Raw genomic sequence first — 24,770 nt, forward strand, 5'->3', positions numbered from 1 at the left:
AGCCCCGTGAGTGCACACCATTTTCTATCCGTTAACAAATCCTCTATCCAAGCAAAAATATTACCCCCCCAACTCATGATCATGAGCCTTATTTTTCTGATCAACTTTTATGCAGCACATATTCGAATGTCTTGTGGAAATTCAAGTATACTACATCTACTGGTTCCCCTTTACCTATCATAGTCCTTACATTGTCAGAAAACCAACACATTTGCCGAACAGGCCTTCCCTTTAGTAAAACCATGTTAAAACTATGTTGACTTGTTCAAAGAGCATGTGTTTCTAAATGCATTGTTGAGACTTCCTTAATTATAGTTTCCAGCATTTTCACTGATGTTGGGTTAATTGGTGTGTAATTCATTGCTTTCTTTCTCACTTTCTTTAAAAGCAGTGCAACATTACCAACTTCCAATCTGGTGGGACCATTCCGGAATGTAAGGAATTTTGGAAAATCATCGCTAGCATATCCACCATCTCTGCACCAACCCTTCAGGCCATCAACCTGAGGATTTGTCAGATTTTAGTCCCTTAAATTTCTCCAATACTTCATCTGTGCTGACATTAATCTCTTAATTTCTTCACTTTGCACAGGGCTAAATCACTGGCTTTGAAAGCAGACCAAGGCAAGCCAGCAGCACGGTTCAATTCCCGTACCAGTCTCCCCGAACAGGCGGCGGAATGTGGTGACGAGGGGCTTTTCACAGGAACTTCATTTGAAGCCTACTTGTGACAATAAGCGATTTTCATTTCATTTCGCTCCAAGATTAGCATCCATTTCTGGTATGGAACCTGTGCCTTCTATTGTAAAGATAGACACAAAGTATTTGTTCAATGCCTCATTTCCTTGTTCCTAATGATAAATCTCCTGCCTCTGCTTTTAAGAGAGCAAGATTCAGTTTAGCTACTCTTCTTTATATGATTATAAAAGCTCTTATGATGTATTATATATTTCTGGCAAGTTTACTGTCATATTCTGTTTGGAGTACACCATTCAGCCTTTTTAGCCTGGATCAATTAAATCATGGCTGATTGGTAGATCAACTACATTCCTTTTCCTTTATCTCGAAGACACTTGCCTAATAAATGCTGTCGTGAAAATGTTTAATGATCCAGTGTGCACAAAAAGTGCTTCCGGATTTTGCTTTCGAATTGCTGAATTCTAACTTTAAATTGAGCCTCCTCCCATTATAGATTTTTTGGTTAAACAACAACAGTAGCCTAACATTAATCTTACCAAATCCTTTTATCATTTTGAGCATTTTAATTACATCAACGCTCAACCTGGTAAACTCAAGAATACAAGCCAGGTTTAGACTGTCTTCTTCAGTTAATTCTTTGAGGTTTGATACAATTCTACTGAATCTGTGCTGTACCTCTTTCAAGGCCAACATATTCCTCCCCAGGTACAATGCCCAAAATTTTATGTCGATTAGATAGGGTATGTCAGTCATTTCCTTCCGTTTGCATCTCAGCCACTTTAAAATAAAGGCAAACGTTGAATTTATATTGGTGATTACTATTTGTACATGTACTTTTGTACACGTTGGTGCAACTGGGCATCCACTTCCCTTTGCTTCTCCACAGTTCCATGTCATTTAGAAAATATACCAATTTGTCCATTTGTATCCAAAGGGATGACCTGACACTTTGCAACATTGAAATCTATCTGCTACAGTTTTGTTTAATCACTTAGCCTGTCAATATTCCTCTGAAATGTCCTGCTCCCATTTATACAACTAACAAAGCAATTGTTTAGCAGAGCTATTCGGCCATCTGTGGTATAACTCACATACAAATTACAAAGGCAAATTGATTGATACATTTGTAGCACCAAGGAGATTGAAATATTTCTTGCTATTCCACTGATCTTCAGTGCGCAGACATGGTTTACTGGGCAGCATTGATCCCCGCACTCCTATATGCTTCAGAGATTGGACAACCTCCAGCAGGTATTTCAAAGCACTGGAAAAGTACCATCAGTGCTGCCTTCGCAGGATCCTCCAAAACTGGTGGCAAAAAAGGCAATCCGACATCAGCGCCCTTTCCCAATCCAACATGTCCAGCATAGAGGTGCTAATCCCTTAAAACCTGTGTGGGGCATGTTATTCACATGCCTGACACCAGAACAATTGCTTCGGGAGTCTGATCAGAACTGGGTCATGGCCGAAGGCTCCCAGGAGAACAGTGGAAATGCTTTAATAATAATCTTTATTCTTGTCACAAGTAGGCTGACATCAACATTGTAATGAAGTTACTGTGAAAAGTCCCTAGTCGCCACACTCCGGCGCCTGTTCGGGTACACAGAGGGAGAATTCAGAATGTCCAATTCACCGAACAAGCAAGTCTTTTGAGACTTGTAGAAGGAAACCGGAACACCCGGAGGAAACCCACGCAGACACGGGAAGAACGTGCAGACTCCGCACAGAGTGACCCAAGCTGGGAATTGAACCTGGGTCCCTGACGTTGTGAAGCAACAGTGCTACCCATTGGGCTACCATGCCACCCTCAAGGATATTCTTAAAGCATCCCTGCCAACTCACGTTTGGGTCTGACCAAAATGGAAAAGATATATTCAGGAAAGCATTGGGAGATTTCATCAAAGGGACCAAGGGATGGGAGAGGGTGCACAAACCTCCAAACACCTCAGCTGCACATCCCTTTGAGCACCAGCTACTCCGGATGTAGCAGAGTCTAAAGATTGTGCATTGCAACTATTAGCCGTCTCAAAACTTAATAAACCGAAGTAGAAATAAGTCATTCTCGACCCCAAGGGACAGCGCAAGGACATGTCTGCAGTATATGTAATGAAATATCCTTATTATAATGAAAGAGAGGAAAATACAAGCAGCAATACAAAATAATGAATGCTAAAAAGGTGCAAAAAACGGATGAAACTCTTACAAAATTCAATATCGGCTATAAAAACAAATCATCAGGTCAGATGCTGTAGAGACTATTAGAGAGATATTGACAAATTAAGTGAAATGGGTAAAACTCTGGTAAATAAGTAAAATGGTTGTAAAATGGAGAGGGGGGGGGGGGCAAATGAAAGAGAGGTTGTGATAAGGGTCCACAAAAGTGTATCTATGCTTGGACGTAGAGCGAATGGACAATGTGCTAAATGAGTACTTTACATCCGTCTTTACCAAGGAAGAAGGGGACTAAGGGGCGGAACGGTGACACAGTGATTAGCACTGCTGCCTCAGTGCCATAGACGGTTCGATTCCAACTTCAGGTCATTGTGTGAAGCTTGCACGATGTTCCCGTGGGTTTCCTCCGGGTTATTAAGTTTGCAGATGACAGCAAGATTGATGGCATAGTGGACACTGAAGATGGTTATTTAGGATTTGGGCCGATGAATGGCAGATGGAGTTTAATGTAGATAAATGTGAGGTGATGCATTTTGGTAGATCAAATCGGAGCAGGACCTACTCAGTTAAGGCTGGGGTGTTGGGGAGAGTTATAGAACAAAGAGATCTAGGAGTACAGGCTCATAACTCCTTGAAAGTGGAGTGACAGGTGGACAGGGTGAGAAGAAGGCATGTGGCATGCTTGGTTTCATTGATCAGAACATTGAATACAGGAGTTAGGACATCTTGTTGAAGTTGTACAAGACATTAGTAAGGCCACACTTGGAATACTGTGTACAGTTCTGGTCACCCTATTATAGAAAGGATGTTATTAAACTTGAAAGAATGCAGAAAAGATTTATTAGGATCTTACCGGCTCGAGTTATAAGGAGAGGCTGGATACACTGGGACTTTTTACCCTGGAGTGTAGGAGGCTTAGGGGTGAACTTATAGGGGTCTATAAAATAATGGGAGGCGAGACATGGTAGATAGTTAACATCTTTTCCCAAAGGTAGGGGAGTCTAAAACTAGAGGGCACAGGTTTAATATGAGAAGAGAGAGATTCAAAAGGGTCCAGAGAGGCAATTCTTTCACACAGAGGGTGGCGACTAGGGGCTTTTCACAGTAACTTCATTGCCGTCTTAATGTAAGCCTACTTGCGACAATAAAGATTATTATTAAAGATTATTATTATTGCAGTCTACAAATTAACCATTCAGCACAATGATCTGTTTCCTGTCACTCAGCCAACTTCATATCCATGCTGCCACTGTCGCTTTTTAAAATTCCATGAATGCAAGCCTTGTTAGCAAGCCTATTATATTGCAGTTTTATCAAATACTTTTTGGAAGTCCATGTCTAGAATGAGCTGCCAGAGGCAATAGTAGAGGTGGGTACAATTTTGTTTTTTTAAAAAGCTTTTCAACAGTTATATGGGAAAGATGGGTATAGAGGGTTATGGGCCAAATGGGGGCAGTTGGGACCAGCTTAGTGGTGACAACTGGGCAGCATGGACAAGTTGGGCGAAAGGCCTGTTTCCATGCTGTAAACCTCGATGACTCTATGATGGGACAATGCCATTGACGTGGCATACATGGACTTCCAAAAAGTATTTGATAAAAATGCAATATAATAGGCTTGCTAACAAGGCTTGCATTCATGGAATTTTAAAAAGCGACAGTGGCAGCATGGATATGAAGTTGGCTGAGTGACAGGAAACAGATCATTGTGCTGAATGGTTAATTTGTAGACTGCAATAATAATAATCTTTAATAATAATCTTTATTGTCGCAAGTAGGCTTACATTAAGACTGCAATGAAGTTACTGTGAAAAGCCCCTAGTCGCCACATTCCGGCACCTGTTCGAGTACACTGAAGGAGAATTCAGAATGTCCAATTCACCCAACAGCGTGTCTTTTGGGGCTTGCGAGAGGAAACTGGAGCACCTGGAAGAAACCCCGCAGACACAGGGAGCACGTGAAGACTCCACACAGACAGTGGCCCAAGCCAGGAATCGAACCTGCAACCCTGGAGCTATGAAGCAACAGTGCTACCGTCCTGCCCAAGGTATACAGTCCCCCAGGAGCAGGCCACTGTTTTTCTAGATGTATAATAATGACCTGGATTTGGGTAGCACAGGGCACAATTTCAAATGTTGTATCTGACGCAAAAGGTTGGAAACATTGTTAACTGCGAGGATAGTGATCTTCAGGAAGACACAAATAGGTTGGTGGAATGGGGAGGCATATTGCTGATGAAATATAATGCAGGAAGTCTGAAGTGATACATTCTTGCAGAAAGAAAGACAAGAGACAATGCAAAAAGGGTACAATTTTTAAAGGGGATGCAGGGACAGGGAGATTGAGGGACTTGCATGCACAGATCGTTGAAAGTGGGCAGGGCAGATAGAGAAAGTGACTAAAAAGGTACACAGGATCCTGGGTTTTATAAATAGACATTTAGATTAAGAAGAAAAACAAGTTATGGGGAGCCTTTATACAACACTGGGTTAGACACTACTGGAGCATTGTGGAAAAGCTGGGTGCCACACATCTGGAAGGAGGTAAAGTATTTCAAGAAAGGGTACAGAAAAATACTTCAGAACAATATTCCAGGGATTAGGGACTTCAGTGACATTGACAGATTGGAGAGACTGGGATTGTTTTTCCTCAGAGATTAGTAAATTCAGAGAAGATTTTACCGAGGTGTTCAAAATTCTGGAGAGATCTGGAGGAAATAGATAAGGAGAAACTGCTCCGATTGACCAGAGGACACAGACTTAAGGCAAAAGGAGGGACACAGTGAATGGTTAGGATTTGAAATGCATTGCCCGAGAGTCTGGCAGATATAGACTGAACTGTAGTTTCCAAAATGGAATTTGGATAAGCACCTGAAGAGAAAAAAATTGCCAGGCTACTGTCAAAGCGTAGGAGAATGGAACTCGCAGAGTTGCTCTTGCAGAGAACCAGCATGGACATGATAGGCCACATGGCCTCCTGCTCTGGTGTGAGCTTCATTAAAATGGACATTAACATAACTGTGAGGACATCCACTTTGGACTTTAAAAGAACACTGCAGGATTTCTTGGGTATAAGCTGGAAACAGAGGCGAGCCAAAGAGACTTGGTGGACGGGGGTATCCAAATACATAGACCATCAAAATGTCATTAAGAGGTGCAGAAAATAATCAAAAATGCTAATAGGATGTTGACCTTTCAGACCCTCAGTCCATGCCACATTATATTTGAAAGTTCATTGAAAGTAAAAAAAACATTTTTCATCAGAATCAGATGCCGAGTTTTTAAGATTAATTTACTAGAGGTGAGACTTTTACATACTTTAAATAGAAAAATATCTTTATTGTATGCCTTGTAATATATTAGTTGGAACTTTCTCAAGGTGTTCCATGATCTACAAACCTCTGAAATTTAAACAAATGTAAACAATGTTTTCCTGCTTTTCCTGGTAAAATCAAAACTCTATTAAAAATCTGTCGGCTGGTTTGGCCACACGAGGTTTGCAAGTTATCTTGAAACAGTTGCGACCAGTATGGATCATAATCTATATAATAAAACACTCGCATACTGTTCATGTTTATGCTCGGAATATCTTTCTGTATCATGCTTTTATATCAAGTGCAGCAATGCATAAACCCAATGTCAGCATTTTCTAATTGATAAACAATGCTACCTTTCCGTCACAATTTAAGAGTGGCGTGCTTTTTGGAAAAAAAAACAATTTCAGAGAATCATAGAATTTACAGTGCAGTAGAAGGCCATTCGGCCCATTGAGTCTGCACCGACCCTTGGAGAGAGCATCATACTTAAGCATATGCCTCCACCCTATCCCCATAACCTAGTAACCCCACCTAATCTTTTGGATACTAAAGGGCAATTTAGCATGGCCAATCCACCTAACCCACACATCTTTGGACTATGGGAGGAAACCACAGCACCCGGAGGAAAGCCACGCAGACACAGGGAGAAAGTGCAAACTCCACACCGACAGTCACCCAAGGCCAGAATTGAACCCCGGACCCTGGAGCTGTGAAGCAGCAGTGCTAACCTCAATAATTGAAATTGAGAGTGTAAAAACTCAATTTGATTTAATCAGAGGCTGACTCCCGAAAGCCTGACCACCATCTAGAAGGCACAAGTCAGGAATGTAATTAAACATTCCCCACTTGCCTGGATGAGTGCAGCTCCAACAATATTGAAGAAGCTCAAAACCATCCAAGACAAAATAGTCCCGCTTGATTGGCCCCCCATCCATCACCTTCACACTCCATCACCGACACACAGTGGCAGCAAGTGCATCATTTAAAAAATGCAGTGCAGAAATTCATCAATGTTCCTGCAACATCACCTACAAAACCCAAAACCTCTAGCAACTAGAATGGTACCAGATACATGGGAACACCTGCAAGTTCCACTCCAAATCACACACAATCATGACTTGTAGTTATATTGCCTTTCCTTCATTGTTGCTGGGTCACAAACCTAGAACTTCCTACCTTACAGCACAGTGGGTGTCCCTACTCCACATGGCCTTCAGCAGTTCAAGGCCCCAGCTCACCATCACATTCTTAAGAGAAATTAGGGATGGACAATAAATGCTGGCCGAGCGACACCGTGTCCAGTGAATGTTTTTCAGTAGCTGATATTTCCTACATGGCACAAATAGCCCTGCTCATAAAACATCCACTGACTCACTGCAAACATTTGAACATATCTGTGCAAGATATAAACAAGGTATTTATATTTTGAATATTTATACAGAATACTACAGGAGGGAGAAAGACATCAATTCAGCTAGGAATTAGTAATCTAAATAATCAGAAGCTACTACTAAAGCATTAAACTTCAGTAATAACAATCATCTTTATTAGTGTCACAAGTAGGCTTACATTAAAACTGCAATGAAGTTACTGTGAAAATCCCCTTGTCGCCACATTCCGGCGCCCGTTTGGATACTCGCGGAGGGAGAATTCAGAATTTCCAATTCACCTAACAAGCACGTCTTTCAGGACTTGTGGGAGGAAACCGGAGCACCCGGAGGTAACCCACGCAGACAGGTGGAGAACGTGCAGACTCCACACAGACAGTGATCCAAGCAGAGAATCGACCCTGGTCCCTGGCGCTGTGAAGCAACAGTGCTACCACTGCGCTACCATGCCGTCCATTAACTCAGTTAATTATTGTGTGTCATCTTCTGCAGCCAGAACTCATCTTCTGGAGATAACGAACAACCTACTGCTTTTAATTTGCATTCCATGAAGGATATTGATATACTTAAAAGTACAGTTATTAAAATATTCAGTGGCAAGTATATTAATTATGAAGAGACAATTTTAGCTGTGGAATAGCCTTTGGACAACATTCTAATTCATTAACTTGCAGAAAAAAACTTCAGTAAAATTATACAGAACTGGAAAAAAAACCAAGAATACTAATCTTGATTATATACAAGATTGTGATGCAAATATATTAAGTACTGGGTATAGCATGTACCATAGCAAGTCTTAAGAGGCCCGAAATTAAAAAACACAAACCATGAGATTGTGAATAGTATAATATGAATGATAAATAATTTAAGAGTACAACAATATTATCTCTCTGGGTGGCACAGTGGCAAGCACTGCTGCCTCTTGCCACCGAGGACCTGGGTTCAATCCTGGCCCCGGGTCACTCGGTGTTGGGTTTGCACATTCTCACCGTGTCTGCGTGGCTCTCACCCCCACAACCCAAAGATGCAGAGGGTAGGTGGATTGGCCATGCTAAATTACCCCTTAATTTGAAAAAAATAGAATTGGGCACTTTAAATTTAAAAAACTATTATCTCCCTATAATAAACTATTACTGGGAGGTGAGGCTCAGTTAAAATGTATTACTAGGTTCAGCTGCTCAGTACAGTCTTATGAATATAAAATGTCAAAACAAACATTCCAAATTTACTGCTGACTTTTAGCAAATTGTGTGTTGTGGCACAATTTTTAATTGGATTCTCAATTTTTTGCTTTCTGTTATTTATGAACCAGCCCTCTGAGAATTATTACTATGTGTCAATTATCCCTAGGCAACCCCCAAGTTAATTGTTTATTTAAATTCCGTGCTGCCTTGTTACAGTTATATTGATACATTACAAAAATGTGTTTTCATGAGCAAGGGCTCTCAACTAATTTTCAAACCAGTGTCCCAGACCGTTGAGCTCATCAGTCCTCGAGGACAGCCTGCCGAATAATTTGGAAATTTGAATCAATTTTATATCTGTCCCCACTTACTACTTCTGCACCTACACATTGTCATCCTCCTAATTTGCACTAATGTAAAATCAAAGCCAGGTTAAAATTTCATGAAAATAATTACAGTTGTGACATTCTTGTCTTCGTTTATTGACCAGTTAGGTTTTTATCTGCCCGTTAAGTGCAATATATCCTATTTTTATGTCTAAAATGTCTAGTCGACGTATCTATTTTTCTTACAGCTGACTAGCATGCATACTGTTAATATTGCATATTAAACTCAGAGCCCTTTGCATGCAACCATCAGATAAACGTACCTCTCACACACCAATACGCAGTGGTTATAAATATTAACGGGTGTGTGCCCATAAAGTTATACGGACCTTTACACGGTGCAAGTACTTCAATTTCCAGTACTGCCAAGCAAGCTAAAACACACCAAATCTCAGCACAGCAAGTGAGAGTTCAAGATTAAATTGTTTAGTTTATTTGCAGCTGCACATTTCATTTCTATATTGCCACTTCCAAACAACATGAATGTTTGAATTCTATTCAAGAAGAGAGGGGGAAAAACAGGCAACTGTAGACCGGTTAGGCTGACATTAGTAGTAGAGATAATGGCAACATTTATTTGGGATGTGGTATCAGGGCACTTATGCGATTAGGTAGTGTCAACCGATTTTAAGAAAGAAGAAGTGTGCCAAGTGTTTTCGGAGGTTGTAAAATCCTACTGGAAACAAGGGGAGTTAAAAAGGGAAAATGAGCACATTTCCATTTCAAAAAGCATTCAATAAGGTACCATTAAAAAAGTTATTGTACAAAATAGTATTCATGGATTGAGGATGGATTAACAGGTGGAAAACAGAGTTGGCATGTTAGATCATTTTCTGGTTGCAGGTTGTAACTAGTGGGATAGTGTAAGAAACATCTTTGGGCCTCGGCTATTAACCACCAATATCTAGAACTTAGATGTGGGGACATTCTAATGACACAAAGTTAGGTGGGAAAGTGAGCTTTGAGGAGGCGACAAAGAGGCTGCAGAAGGATACGAGTAATTGGGCAAGAGCATGGCAACTACAATATGAAAGAGTGTGAAATTATCCACATTGATAGGAAAAATATAAAAGCAAATATTTTTAAAATAATCAGTGAATGAGTGACATTGTTATTCAGAGGGTCCTAAGCCTCATTGTACACACTCTCAGAAAGTTAAAATGCAGGTATAAAGAGTAGACAAGGCTTTTAATCAATCCCTAGAATTTAAAAAATGAGATGTGGTTTTACTGAAACGTACAGAATAATTAAGTGATTTAAGAGTAAATGCTGGGAGAGTATTTATCCCAGACGGGGAATCTAGAACTAGGAATCACAGTCTCAGAATAAAGGGTGAGCCATTTAGTCCAAGGGGAAATTTCTTTATTCAGAGTCGTGAATCTTCGGAATTTGTTAGGAAAACAAAAGGTAGTTTTAAGGGATTTATATTTGTATGAGTAAACAGTAGAAATAAGGTATCATTTTAAGTGGGGTTAATTTAATGTTTCTGGAAGGCACTTAGAGCCAGAATTATCCTGGACAAAGATGTTTGTTTTTCTAAAAAATAATTTTTATTGAAAAATTTTGTATTTATATAACAACGAACCGCAATAAAATACCAATAACAAGAATAATGATAACAGTCATAAACATTCACCCATCCTCAATGAGCAAAAAAACATATTAACAATAACTTAAATTAACACAATATTAAGTTAAATAACCATAGAAAAAAAATAGAAACAACAAAGAACACCCTCCTTTCCTTCCCCCCCCCCCCCCCCCCCCCGGGTTACTGCTGTTATTGACCAAGATACCTATCTTTGAGCCAGAAAGTCCAGAAAAGGCTGCCACCGTTTATAGAACCCTTGTACTGATCCTCTCAGGGCAAATTTGACCCTCTCCAATTTTATAAATCCCGCCATGTCACTGATCCAGGTCTCCACACTTGGGGGCCTCGCATCTTTCCACTGCATCAAGATCCTCCGCCGGGCTACTAGGGACGCAAAGGCCAGAACACCGGCCTCTTTCGCCTCCTGCACTCCCGGCTCCGCCGCAACTCCAAAAATCGCGAGTCCCCAACCTGGTTTGACCCTGGATCCAACCACCCTCGACACCGTCCCCGCCTCCCCCTTCCAGAATTCTTCCAGTGCCGGGCATGCACAGAACATATGGGCATGATTCGCTGGGCTCCCCGAACACCTGGTGTACCTGTCCTCACCCCCAAAGAACCTACTCATCCGAGTCACAGACATATGGGCTCGATGCAGCACCTTAAATTGGATGAGACTAAGCCTCGCACATGAAGAGGAAGAGTTGACCCTCTCCAAGGCATCCGCCCAAGTCCCGTCCTCTATCTGCTCCCCCAGTTCCCCCTCCCATTTAGCCTTCAGCTCCTCCACTGACGGCTCCTCCACCTCCTGCATTACCTTATAAATGTCAGACACCTTCCCCTCTCCGACCCACACCCCCAAAAGCACTCTGTCCATCGCCCCCCGCGAGGGCAGCAAAGGAAATTCCTCCACCTGTCGCCTCGCAAACGCCTTTACCTGCAAGTATCTCAACATGTTCCCTTGGGGGAGCCCAAATTTATCTTCCAGTTCCCCCAGGCCCGCAAACCTCCCGCCAATAAACAGGTCCCTCAATTTACTGATGCCCACCCTATACCACCCCCTAAATCTCCCATCAGTGTTCCCCGGGATGAACCGATGATTTCCACCTAATGGAGCCTCCATCGAGCCCCCTGTTTCCCCCCTATGCCGTCTCCACTGTCCCCAGATTCTTAGGGTCGCCGCCACCACCGGGCTCGTGGTATACCTCTTAGAGAGAGCGGCAACGGCGCCGTTACCAGGGCACCCAGGCTCGTACCTCTACAAGACGCCATCTCCATTCTTATCCACGCCGCCCCCCCCCCCCCCCCCCATCACCCATTTACGCACTATTGACACATTGGCCGCCCAATAGTACCCCAAAAGGGTGGGCAACGCCAGCCCGCCTCCATCCCTCCCTCGCTCCAGGAAAACCCTCTTCACTCTCGGAGTCCCATGCGCCCACACAAAGCTCAAAATACTGCTAGTCACCCTCCTAAAGAAGGCCCTGGGGATGAAGATGGGCAGGCACTGAAAGAGGAACAAGAACCTCGGAAGCACCGTCATTTTGACGGACTGCACCCTCCCCGCCAACGACAATGGCAGCATGTCCCACCTCTTGAACTCCTCCTCCATCTGATCCACAAGCCTGGTGAAATTATTCTGCTGAAGAGTCCCCCAGTCCCTGGCCACCTGCACCCCCAGGTACCTAAAACTCTCCCCTTCCCTCCTAAGCGGGAGCCTACCAATTCCCACCTCCTGGTCCCCAGTGTGCACCACAAACACCTCACTCTTGCCTAAATTTAGTTTATAGCCAGAAAAGGTCCCAAACTCAGCTAGCAGCTCCATCACCCCCGGCATCCCTCCCACCGGGTCCGCCACATACAACGACACCCTATGTTCCTCCCCACCCCGCACCACACCCCTCCACCTTCCTGAATCCTTCAACGCCATCGCCAACGGTTCGATTGCCAATGCAAACAAGGGGGACAGGGGGCAACCCTGCCTGGTCCCTCGATAAAGCCGGAAGTACTCCGACCTCCTCCCATTCGTGGCCACACACGCCATCGGGGCCTCATATAGCAGCCTCACCCATCTAATAAACCCTTCACCAAATCCAAACCTCCCCAGCACCTCCCATAAGTACCCCCACTCCACTCTATCGGAGGCCTTCTCCGCATCCAGCGCCACCACTATCTCAGCCTCCCCCTCAATCGCCGGCATCATGATGACATTCAACAACCTCCGCACATTCGTGTTCAGCTGCCTTGCCTTAACAAAACCTGTCTGGTCCTCATGTACAACCCCTGGCACACAGTCCTCTATCCTGGTGGCCAGGATCTTTGCCAGCATCTTGGCATCCACATTAAGGAGAGATATGGGCCTGTATGAACCACACTGCTGGGGGTCCTTGTCCCTCTTCAAGATTAAAGAAAGTCCCCCCTTCCCACGCCTCATTAAGTGTCCGCACCAGCAGGGGGCCCACTAGGTCCACATACTTTATATAAAATTCCACCAGGAACCCATCCGGCCCTGGTGCCTTCCCTGACTGCATCTGCCCAATCCCCTTAACCAGCTCCTCCAGCTCAATCGGCGCCCCCAACCCCTCCACCTGCTCCTCCTGCACCTTCGGGAAAGATAGCCCGTCGAGAAAACTCTCCATTCCCCTCCTCTCCACCGTTGGCTCCGATCGGTACAGTTCCCCGTAAAAGTCCTTGAAGACCTCATTACCCCCTTCCGCACCACATTCCCACTCATCTCTCACTCCAGCAATTTCCCTAGCCGCATCCCGCTTGCGGAGCTGATGAGCCAGCATCCTACTCGCCTTTTCACCATGTTCATACACTGCCCCTTGTGCCTTCCTCCACTGTGCCTCCGCCTTTCTAGTGGTCAACAAATCAAATTTAGCCTGTAGGCTGCGCCTCTCCCCCAACAATCCCTCCTCTGGTGCCTCTCGACGCAGATGTTTGTATGTGTGCGAGTTGGTTTCAATTCCAAAAGGGATACTATTGAGCTACAGTAAGAAAAATAAATAAACCAAAAGGTGCTGCTTAGCAACAGGAGGCCACTTCCCAGAGAGAGAAAGCTTTCCTTTGTTCTGAGTTTTTGTTAAACTAAATGTCATAGCAGTTGGACCCAGATCAGTGAGGAGTGAATATCTCTTAACTCTGCCAGGAGAAGGTGGCCAGAACAATGGAATGGAAATGATGCACGTTTCCTAATCAGCAAGTTAAAGTCCAGATGACCAAGGAATTGGAACAGAAAGAGTGAGTTAAGAAGGCTGGAGTTAAAGAGAACAGAGGAAATGAGAAAATTAATAGATCACTATAAAGTCAATGGGCGCGATTCTCCGCAAATGCGGAGAGTCGTAAAGGCTGCTGTGAAACTGGCCGTGTTTCATGGCAGCCACCGCGCCCCCTCCCGGGACCCGATTCTCCCACCCGGGCGGGGCTAGCAGCGCCACAACCTCAGCTACAAACTCAAATTTATACAAACTCAAATTTAAAATAAAATGATGTTGAATTCATTTTTTAATAAATAAACTGCCAATTGCCAACTTAAATTCAATCCATATTTAAATACGAAGATCTATTGATAAATCCATTTATACAAAAATTACGAATACACTGATGAGATGTTACTTTCAATTAAATGTTCTCAGAATTTCAAACACTTCAGAACATCAAATGTAAAATCACTTTTTTTTGCTTCATCTGACTTGAGATGTGTATCGATCTGAAAAAACATAGGACGCGATTCTCCGGAAAAATGTCTACGTTTATTTGTGGCGGATTTTTCAGGGTGTTCCCCACTGCTATCCAATGACCACTAATTTGGGCTTTAGGGAGTTTCTCACCGGTTAAGCCCAGCCTTAGAATTTTTTTGAGCACTGGGGAGCTGAACTTAAGAGGTCGGGCCGCCATTTTGAAAGGGTGCATTTTTTTTTTTTTTGAGTACTGGGGAGCTGAACTTAAGTCGGGCAGCCATTTTGAAAGGGTGCCCAGATCTAAGTGGGTTTGTGGGACCCCCCCCCCCCCACATACCCATGGGCAATACTTCACACCCCCCCAAGAGAGGCACTCTGCTATTGGGTCCCTGCCCCCCCCCCCCCCCCCCCCCATCTTCAGGCCCACCCATGCCCACTTACAGGTCCCTCTCTTCCAGGACCCCCACCCATCACTCCCTCCCCCCAACCTCCCGGAGACCCCTACTTACTTGCCCTGCACACTCACACCCATCAAATTCCCCCTCCCAACCCTTCTTTCATGGGCATGGCCATGGATAATGGCCCCACCCCTCCTCCCCCCACAACCCTTCCGGGCCCTGACTTTGGAAGTATCACTCTGGCACCGCCACCCGGTCAGTGCGCCTGCCAGTTTGTCAGTCCCACTCAGGCACCTTGGCAGTATCAGGTTGGCAGAGTTCCAGAGGGAGTGCCAGGAGCCACCCCACCCTGCACTGATCCTGACCACCCAGGAGTCTCCGATGGCCCGGGAGACGCATGGATTCGGTTCTGTCTGGCCCAAGTGGACCTGTGCTGAACGGTGTCCGGCTGCGGCCTCGTTGGGGAGGCTGGTGGATCCCAGGTAAGTCGGTTTAAACCGTCTTGCGGGTGTGTTTCTGCGAGGCACGAACACGAACGGAAAACCCGCGAGTCCTGGCATTCACCGGACTCAGCGTGCTCGAGCAAGTGTGCAAAGTGGCCATTGGATCGCTCCGATAGGCAAGAAGAATGGGGAAGTTCTTTGTGCCAATACCATGCAGCTCAATGCTGGAAGGGGAATTAAAAACTGATATAAAATACTGGAAAAGCAGATGCAAAATGCACCAAAGTTACCTTGCAGATGTCTTTAAATCCATTTCCATATACAACACTGTCATTAGCAATCTTGATATTTTATATTAAACCGAGCAAACCATTTTGTAAGGGGTGGGCTCATAATTATGATATTGCTGCATAAACTCTCAAAAATCTGGTGGAGATCCAAACAATATCATCTGGGTTGTACTTAAATGATCCAACTTGGGTACTAGGAAGCATTTTGAGTATTCGTTAAAAGCTTCCTGAGGGATAATACTGGATTGCCAACCTGTGTAAGGAATTTCTTCCCACATTCAATACAGAAGCGTATCAATTGGAAAATTGACCCAGTGGTAGGTGGGCCACACAGCAACATCACCCATCCCAACAACACTCGTATAATGGTGGGGGAGGGAGAGTAGGTAATGGGCAGTCTGCCAGCTGGGTTCAATGAGGCCCTGCCCCTGCTCCCACCCACCTTCAACCTGTCAGCAGGAAAACAAAGTGCCCTGAGAATATAACAGAGAAGTATCTTCATCCTGTTTTATCTACTCCAATAATTATTAAATTCCTTCTTACTGATCAAATTTACATTAAACTGGACCGAATGTACATCATTCACTTCTCTGGAAACTTCTTCACATAGTCACTAAATATTGGCTATCATTCACACTACATCCAATTACATCTTATAGGGGACTGGAAACCGATTATTCTATTAATAATTACAATCTAGATGACAAGGTCTCCCCTCTAGTGCTCCATTAACACGGTTTTAGAACACATGCCAAATTGCATATATCTTTCTCAAACAACAAGTTCATATTATTTTGTTGCCAGAAAGATTAAAAAGGACATTTAATTGATGTGTATTTGCATTTTAAACTAAGGCATACTGTTCATGCCCATAAGCAATAACGCATTTTCTTCCAATATTTACAATGGCACATTCTATTAAAAAATTGTAGTAGGTTAAGTAGCAGTCATGGATTCAACTGAGTCACTCAAAATGTGTTTTTTTAAATTCAAGAGTAAGGACATAGCAGAATAGAAAAGTTGGTGCAAGGGGAGGGAGAGCAACCAGTTACTGTAGTCTATTTGGGACCTAATGACGTAGGTGAAGTGTGGTAAAATGAGTTTAGGAGATTGGCGCGAATCAGATTAGAATATGAGAGCATGGATATTAAAAGATGGCTATGTTTTAAACGGTCTCCCATAATTCAAAGTAAAATGGAGTAGTGGAGAGGGACATGTGACCTCAGTGCCTGCTCGTAGACAAGTCCATGTGACCCGATTGCCATGGGGATGAGCCCCAGGTCAAACAGTCTTGAAAGTCATGTGCAAGTTTAAACATCTGAATATGAAGGAGAATGCTTGTTGCTTGTGGACACAGACTCTTAGGACAGTCAGACAGAATTTTGGAGAAGAACCACAACAGGTGTCTCTATTCCAGGCAGAAGAAAGATCTGCTTTTGGTTGGGAGGGCCGGGGAGGACAGAACCCATGTTCGAAGAAACAAGAACTGTAAAGAGTTAAAGATCACAGAATCACCAGAGGGCACCTCGTAACATGAAGTCCATTTGATTATGCGCAAAGGGCTTAGTGAAGCGGATTTAGTTTAAAAGGTCATTAGAAGACTCATCCTGGGAACAGCAGGGAGAAGTCTTCACATTGAAGATACCCTTCAGTGTGTTGTGTGGCACTACCTTCGTGCTAAATAGGATAGACTTCAAAAAGATCCAGCAATTCAGGACTGGGCATCCATGAGGAACTGGTGGTCATCCATGAGGAACTGGTGGTCATCAGCAGCAGAACTGTACTCAACCACCATCTGTACCTCATGGCCTGGCATATTCCCCACTCGACCATTACCACCAAGCCAGGTGATCAACGCTGCTTCAATGAACAGTGCATAAAAGCAAGTCAAGAGCAACATAAGGCATGTCTAAAAATGAGGTCCCAACTTGGTGAACCTACGACACAGGGCTACTTGCATGCCAAACAGCATTAGCAGCCAGTAATAGACAGAGCTAAGCAACTTCACAACAAAGAAATTTCACAACCAAAGGATCAGACCTAAGTCCTGCCACTTCCAGCCGTGAATGGTGGTGGACAATTAAACTAGTCACTGGAGGAGGATGTTCCACAAATACCTCCATCATCATAATGAAAGAGCCCTGCACATTAGTGCAAAAGGTGATACTGAAGCATTTGCAACAATCATCAGCCAGAAGTGCTGAGTGGATGATCCATCGATTCACTCTGCAATAATAAAGAAATGGCTGAAGGCACTGGATACTGCAAAGGCTATGGGCCCTGATAGCATTCTGGCAATAGTACGACAAATTGTGCTCCAGTGCTTGCCACGCCGCTAGTCACATTGTTCCAGTACAGTTACAACACTGGTATTTACTCAGCAACGTGGAACTTTGCCTAGGTAGGTCTTATACACGAGAATCAGGGCAAATCCAACCGGGCCAATTACCATCGCATCAACCAACTCTCAGTCATCAGTAAATTGAGGGAAGGGGTCATCAACAATGCTGGCCAGCTGCATTTACTCAGCAATAACCTGCTCTTGAAGCTCAGTTGACATTCCGCCGGGACATTCAGCTTCAAACTTTATTATAGCCTTGGTTCAAACATGGACAAAAGAGCTTAATGTCAGAGGTGAGGCGAGAGTGACTGCCCTTGACAACCAAGGCAGCATTTGACCGAATATGGCATCAAGGAGCCCTAGCTAAACTGGAGTAAATGAGAGTCAGAGGGAATCCTCCGTTGATTGGAGTCACACCTGGAACAAAGGAAGATGGTTGTGGTGGTTGGAGGTCAATCATCTCAGCTCCAGAACATCACTGCAAGAGTTCCTCAGGTTAGCATCCTTGACCCAACCATCTTCAGCTCCTTCATCAATTACTTTTGTTGCACCGTAAGGTCAGAAGTGGGGATGTTTGCTGATGACTGCACAATGTTCAACTCCATCCGTGCCTCCTCAGATACTGAAGTAGTCCATGTTCAAATGCAACACAACCTGGACAATATTTATACTTGGGCTGACAAGTAGCAAGCTACATGTGCACCACTTAAGGGCCAAGAAATGACCATCTCCAACAACAGAGGATCTAAACTTCGCCCCTTGACATTCGATGGCAAAATCATCACTGAACCCCAAACATTCCCATCCTGGGGGGCTGGGGGTTACCACTGACCAGAAACTGAACTGGATTAGTCATACAAATACTGTGGATACAAGAGCAGGTCAGAGACTGGAAATCCTGTGGCGAGTAATTCACTGCCTGACTCCCCAAACCTGCCCACCATCTAAAAGGCACAAGTTTGGAGTGCAATGGAATAACCTCCACTCGGTTGGGTGAGTGCAGCTCCAACAATACTGAACACCATGCAGGACAAAGCAGCACGTTTGATTGGTACTTCTTCCACAAACATTCAATCCTGCACCACCAACGAACAATGGCAGCAGTGTGTACCATCCACAAGATGAACTGTAGGAAGGCTGGGTTTCCATGGGCAATACCTTCCAAACCCATGACTGGTACAATCTAGAAGGTCAAGGGCAGCAGATACCTGCGAACACCGTCACTTAGAGGTTCCCCTCCAAGACACTCACCACCCTGACTTGGAAATTTATTGCTGTACCTTCACTGTTGCCGAGTCAAAATCCTGGAACTCCCTCCTGAACAGCTCTGTTGATGTACCTACACTTCAGGGACTGCAGGAAGTTCAAGAAGGCAGCTAACCACCATCCTCTCTTTGGCAACCAGGGATGGGCAATAAATGCTGGCCTGGCCAGTGACACTCACATCCGGAAATTAATTTTAAAACATTATTCTGCTAGAGCCAGGAGGAGCATTGGACTTTAATCGTAAGACTACAATTTTGTGGAGAGTGTGGTTCAATGTGTCCAGCATGGGGTTACTACAGAATGCCCTTCTTGTAGATTAGTGCATTAGTCACCTACCAAGTATTGTTTAGACTTGATTTATTTTAGTGTGGTTATTACAGTAAAAGACTTAAAGATGAAATATTGTGTGATCCTTTGAGTTGGTGACTGGGAAATCCAGATTTTAAAAAAAACGTTACTGATCTACATGGGGATCGTAACAAAGCAGAATTTTCCATGTGCTAATCTAAAGATTACTTGCTAACCATATAAGGGAAGGGCAGGACAACTAGGGAAATCAATGCACAGCTAAAGATATGGTGTCATGAGCACCAATCACATTTTGTTAGGTATTGGTACCAGTATTGGGTTGAAATAGGAAGAACTGGTACACAGGACAGAACAACAGTGGGATTTTTAAAAAAGATTGCAAAACTGTTGGATAAGGATGTTCCATGAAAAAACGCAAACTACTTTTAGTTTTAGGATGTCATGCAAAATCAAGAAATTTTAACTGAAGATCAATGCATATGAGGACTACCATATAAATGATGAAAACATGAAAGATGATATACACTTAAAGGAAAGAGGCAGCCTTTTGATTTGGGTTGAAAATGAGTTGGAGACAGAAAGTGGTAATGAAAAGTATGTTCTCATATTAGCAGGATGTGACAAGTGGTATTCCCCAAGGATGTGTTCTGAGGCCTCAAGTTTCACCATGTTTATTAATGACTTGGATGAAGGAATAGAAGGCTGCATATTCAAGTTTTCATTAACAGTGTGTGAGGAGAGACAGTAATTGTGCAGGTGAGAGCAGGTAGCAGGGAAAGTGACATTAAGTGAGCGGACAAAACGGAGATAGATCTCAATCTAGGGAAGTGCAAAGTCCCAAGAAAGATGATTCAGAGTATTTTCTAAATGGTGAGGAACTAGTAAATGAGACCATAACACATAGGAGCAGAAGTAGGCCATTCATCCCATCACTGATCATATATTATAATACTCAACCCCACTTTCCTTATTCCTTGATCCCCATAACCCTTGATTCGGTTACTGGTTAAAAATCTGTCTATCACAGCCTTGAACAGAGCCAGCCTCGACAGGTTCACTACCCTCAGAAGAAATGCCTCCTCATCCTTGCCTTACTTTGCGATTATGCTCTCTGTAGTAGACTCTCCCACAAGGGGAAACTATCTCTCAGCATCTACCCTGTCAAGCTTGAGAATCTTATATGTCTCAATAAGGTCACCTCTCACTCTTTAAAACTCCAATTAGTACAGACTCAACCTACTCAACCTTTCCTCTTGAGAAAGTCCCTCCATACCCAGGATCAACCCAGTGAACCTTCTCTGGCTGCCTCCAATGCCAGTGTAACTTTCCTTATATGAGACGACCAAAATCATTTGCAATATTCTCGATGAGGTCTAAGTAGCATGTTGTATAGTTTTAGCAGGACATCCCTAGTTTTATATTCCAGCCCCTTTAAAACAAAAGCCAACATTTGCCTTCCCTATTACCTTTTGAATTTGCATCCTAGCTTTTTGTGATTTATGCACTAGGACAACCAAATCCCTAAGCTGCACTGTTTATGTAGTCTTCCTCAACTTAAATACTATTCAGCTCCTTTATTCGTCCTACCAAAGTGCATAGTTTCACATTTTCCTACATTATCTCCCAAGTTTTTGCCCACTCACAACCTGTTTATATTCCTCTGTAGACTCCAAGTCATCTTCACCACTTGCCTTCCCATTTCTTTTTTTAATCATCCGCAAACTTGGCAATAGTGCATTCACTTCCCTTGTCCAAGTCATTATTATATACACAAAACAATTGTGGTCCCAGCACTAATCCACGTGACACTCCAATAGTCAAATTTGCCATCCTGAAAATGCCCCTCTTATCCCAACTCTCTGGATCCTATTAGTTAGCTAATCTTCTCTCCATGTCAATATATTACCCCCAACACCATGGGCTCTTATGTTATTAAATAGCCTTTTGTGCGGTACTTTATCGAATGCTTCTTAGAAATCCAAGTATATTATGGCTCCCCTTTATCAACCTTCTTGATATCACTTCAAGCGAATTCTCATAAATTTGTCAGGCACGATTTCCCTTTCATGGAGCCATGCTGACTCTACTTGATTATATTATGTATTTCTAAATGTTCTTTATAATGGACTGTAACAAAAAAAAATGAGACTTTAAGTAAGCAAATCATTAAATGCTAGTAGACAGATACAACAAGCGATTAAAAAGATAAATAAAGTCAGGGACATTCTTTTCCATAGAAACCTAGGCTATTCAAGTCCTTGAAGCCCATTTAGTTTTCATTAGGACTGATATGTATGCTAACTCTATTTAACCGCTTTGGATCAGTGTTCCTTAATACCCTTGGCTAGCGAAATTGTATCAATCTCAGATTTAAAATTAACTGGGCTAACATCTACTTCTTTTTTGAGAGAGAGAGAGAAAAGAGGAGAGGAGAGAGAGAGAGAGAGGGAGGAGAGATCCAAACTCCTACACCCTTTACAAGGCATGTTTCTTGTCTTCTCTTCCAAATAGTCTGGTTGATTTTAAGCCACTTTTCTTCAGACTACGCCATCAGCAGATACAAAGGGTAATGGAAATTCATCATGTTCTCTTCCAAAAGGATATGGATGCAGGGACAGTTCAAATTTACAATACGGAGATCGATCAGATTATTGATTAGGAAATAAGGAAAGAGACAACCTTTTGATTTGGATTGAAAAGTATATGGAGCAAGGTGAGTAAATGGAGTTCAGGTACAGATCAGCCATGATGTAATTGAATGGTAGAGCAATGCCCAGAGAGATTGCTTAGTTACATTATTTTTGGTTATCAAAGACCTAGAGTTAATAATTTGAATGCCAATGATTAGACAAAAGTTCCACTTTAAGCCAAAGCCAAATGCAGTATTGTGCACATTTTGTTATTGCTGTAATGAAGTAGAACTACAACCAAACCGGTATCAGATGTGAGATCACTTGGAAGAGTCTCACAATACTTTCATCTGTACACTGGTTACAGTTACACAGTTAAAATGATACAATATTGTCCAGGAGGGTCATCTTTAAATTTCCAATGTTGGAAAAAGTTGGTTCAACCCAAACCAATTTCCAACTCAAGACACAAGTTCAGAAAATTCACTGGAAGTCAGAATGGCAAGCTTTTCTCTACATTCCCCCAGGTTAGAAAGTGGTTAGAGCAAGGTTTTATAAATTGATAATGCTTGTGTCAAAACAATACCATGCACTAAATTCTATGTTGAACCAGTCCAGTTTACTTCACAATGCAGCTCTGCTGAGATGATGTTAAAGATCCTGGAGAAAATGGTGTCATTAATTTTAGATGCAACCAGTGGTTTCATATACACAAAATACATTTTGTACATCAGGTTTACTTCAAATTTAAACTGGCCAAATAGAATACATAAAAATTCTATAACTTACTGATATCTATAGAGTAATAACACTAGAAATATATTAAAGTACAACTGACAACTCTGGAAAATACTGTAAAAAAGGTATCTCTAGAGTGAAGTCATTTTTGATATTTAGAAAGATCTCATGATCCTACTTGTATCAAACATTCAACTATTATAATTTTCATGGCATAAATACTTACATTATTAATATAACGGTTTGGAAACTGCTAAAAAAAAAATCATTAAGTTCATTCCATTATAAAAATTGGTGCAATCAATGACAATGTCTCAAAAAAGATTGTCAATTTAAATAATTCTACTCACCCGCAGTTTGGGCCGGGTTGATCCCTATTCCATCTGCAAGGAAACAAATTCATCTTAAATTCTAATAATTCCAGGAGAAAGGCAACTTATCATTGAATTAGAATTTAGTTACTATTTGGAGTGTCCACATTGAAATCACACATCTCTGAAATTAGTTTGCCACGCCATTAATAAAAAAGAGCTACATTTAGATAGCTATTCAGCAAATTGGTTTCAAGACCCTCAATTGTATTTTTTGGAAACATTCATTTGCTCGCCTGCTCTATGGTGAATGCTGGAAAGCAAGCATGAAGACAATATTTAGAGATAGCAGATCAAGTGTGCATACTGGTATTTATATTTAATATTCAAGATTATCCAGAAACTCAACAGGCATATTTTATGCAATTAAAACATTTCTAAAAATAGCTTTAATATTTTGCATTAACAGGTTCCTATTTGGTGTATTTCAAAGCAATGACATGTTGCAATTTTCTAATACAATGTCCATCTTTAAAGCATGAAAGCCATCTTGCTCATGCACCGCACTATTGTAATGTATATTGAATACCTAATTGAATACTACCATAATAAAAATATTGGCATCAACGTTCGGTTGCAATCTGAATTTTCAAATGCTGTACTGTCACATTTCAGGATGTTGAACATACACTAAACTATATTGAAATTATTCTTGATTAATTATTCTGGATTTTGGATGAGTAAAATGGCATATAAACATTCATCTTTAATGCTATTGTAATAAAATGTTTAATTATTTTCTTACCGTTTGTTATGATAGCACTGCTTGCTGCAGGCACTTTAAACTGAAAGCAAAGGAAGACATTGAAAATATATAAAAATCTGTACTTTGAAATATTTAAATCAGTGAAATTATGAATTCCTCTAATGTGGTTTCAGATCATGCAAAATTGGTGTAAGAGGGAAATAATGAATATGGTTTATTACAATAATTAGGAAGATGCAAGTGAATTAATAGGTTTAGCAAAAAAGCCAATAGATCTAACGCTGCTGCATTAGAGTAAAATCACACGCTAGTCCTGATATAAGCAGAACTTGGCAGAGGCAGACTTTCAATGAAACACGCAGTCCTGCAGCGCACGACCCTTGCCAACTGGGGAGGGGGCATACTGAGGGGTGACGGAGCACCACCCAGAGCCTGGTAGCTCTGAATTTGATGATAGTGAGTCTATCAGCAGGAAATACAGAACAATCGGGCTCTGATTGGTGGAGTGGGAAAACAGTTGGTCAGATGTTGTGGTGGAGACAGAGCAGTTCAGCCATATCTCCTGAATTGGTTTAAAGTTTCTAAACATTTGTCGAGTGCAGCAGCAGCCAGGTCTCTGACATTTGACCCAGTGGGCAGCCGGAGGCAAAAGTGAGATCGCTGACCAAACATCTGGGGTGCAAGCTTGCAAAGTCTTCAGTGAGATGAGGCGGTGACTCACCTGATGAGGGAACTATGCTCCGAAAGCTGATGATTCCAAATAAATCTATTGGACTTTAACCTGGTATTGTAAGACTTCTTACTTTGCTGATCTGGTAAGAGACACACTGACAGAGCTGACTGAATTCTTACATAGTTAAA

General features: G+C 42.6%; 1 protein-coding gene across 3 annotated transcripts in view; it reads right to left on the reverse strand.

The window, feature by feature from the left end:
• ufm1 (ubiquitin-fold modifier 1) overlaps positions 1-24,770 on the reverse strand; it is a 54,178-nt gene that overhangs the window by 2,819 nt on the left and 26,589 nt on the right. For 2 of the 3 annotated variants that reach the window (XM_038818371.1, XM_038818372.1), the window contains exons 4-5: positions 23,949-23,988; positions 23,183-23,215 (exon numbers count right to left, since the gene is read on the reverse strand). In XM_038818371.1, the coding sequence (XP_038674299.1) occupies positions 23,183-23,215; positions 23,949-23,988 (73 nt within the window). Of the gene's footprint in view, positions 1-23,058; positions 23,086-23,182; positions 23,216-23,948; positions 23,989-24,770 lie in introns of all 3 variants that reach the window. The other variant, XM_038818373.1, reaches the window with a different exon arrangement.

The sequence above is a fragment of the Scyliorhinus canicula genome, chromosome 14 (genome assembly GCF_902713615.1).
Source record: "Scyliorhinus canicula chromosome 14, sScyCan1.1, whole genome shotgun sequence".
Classification (NCBI taxonomy): domain Eukaryota; kingdom Metazoa; phylum Chordata; class Chondrichthyes; order Carcharhiniformes; family Scyliorhinidae; genus Scyliorhinus; species Scyliorhinus canicula.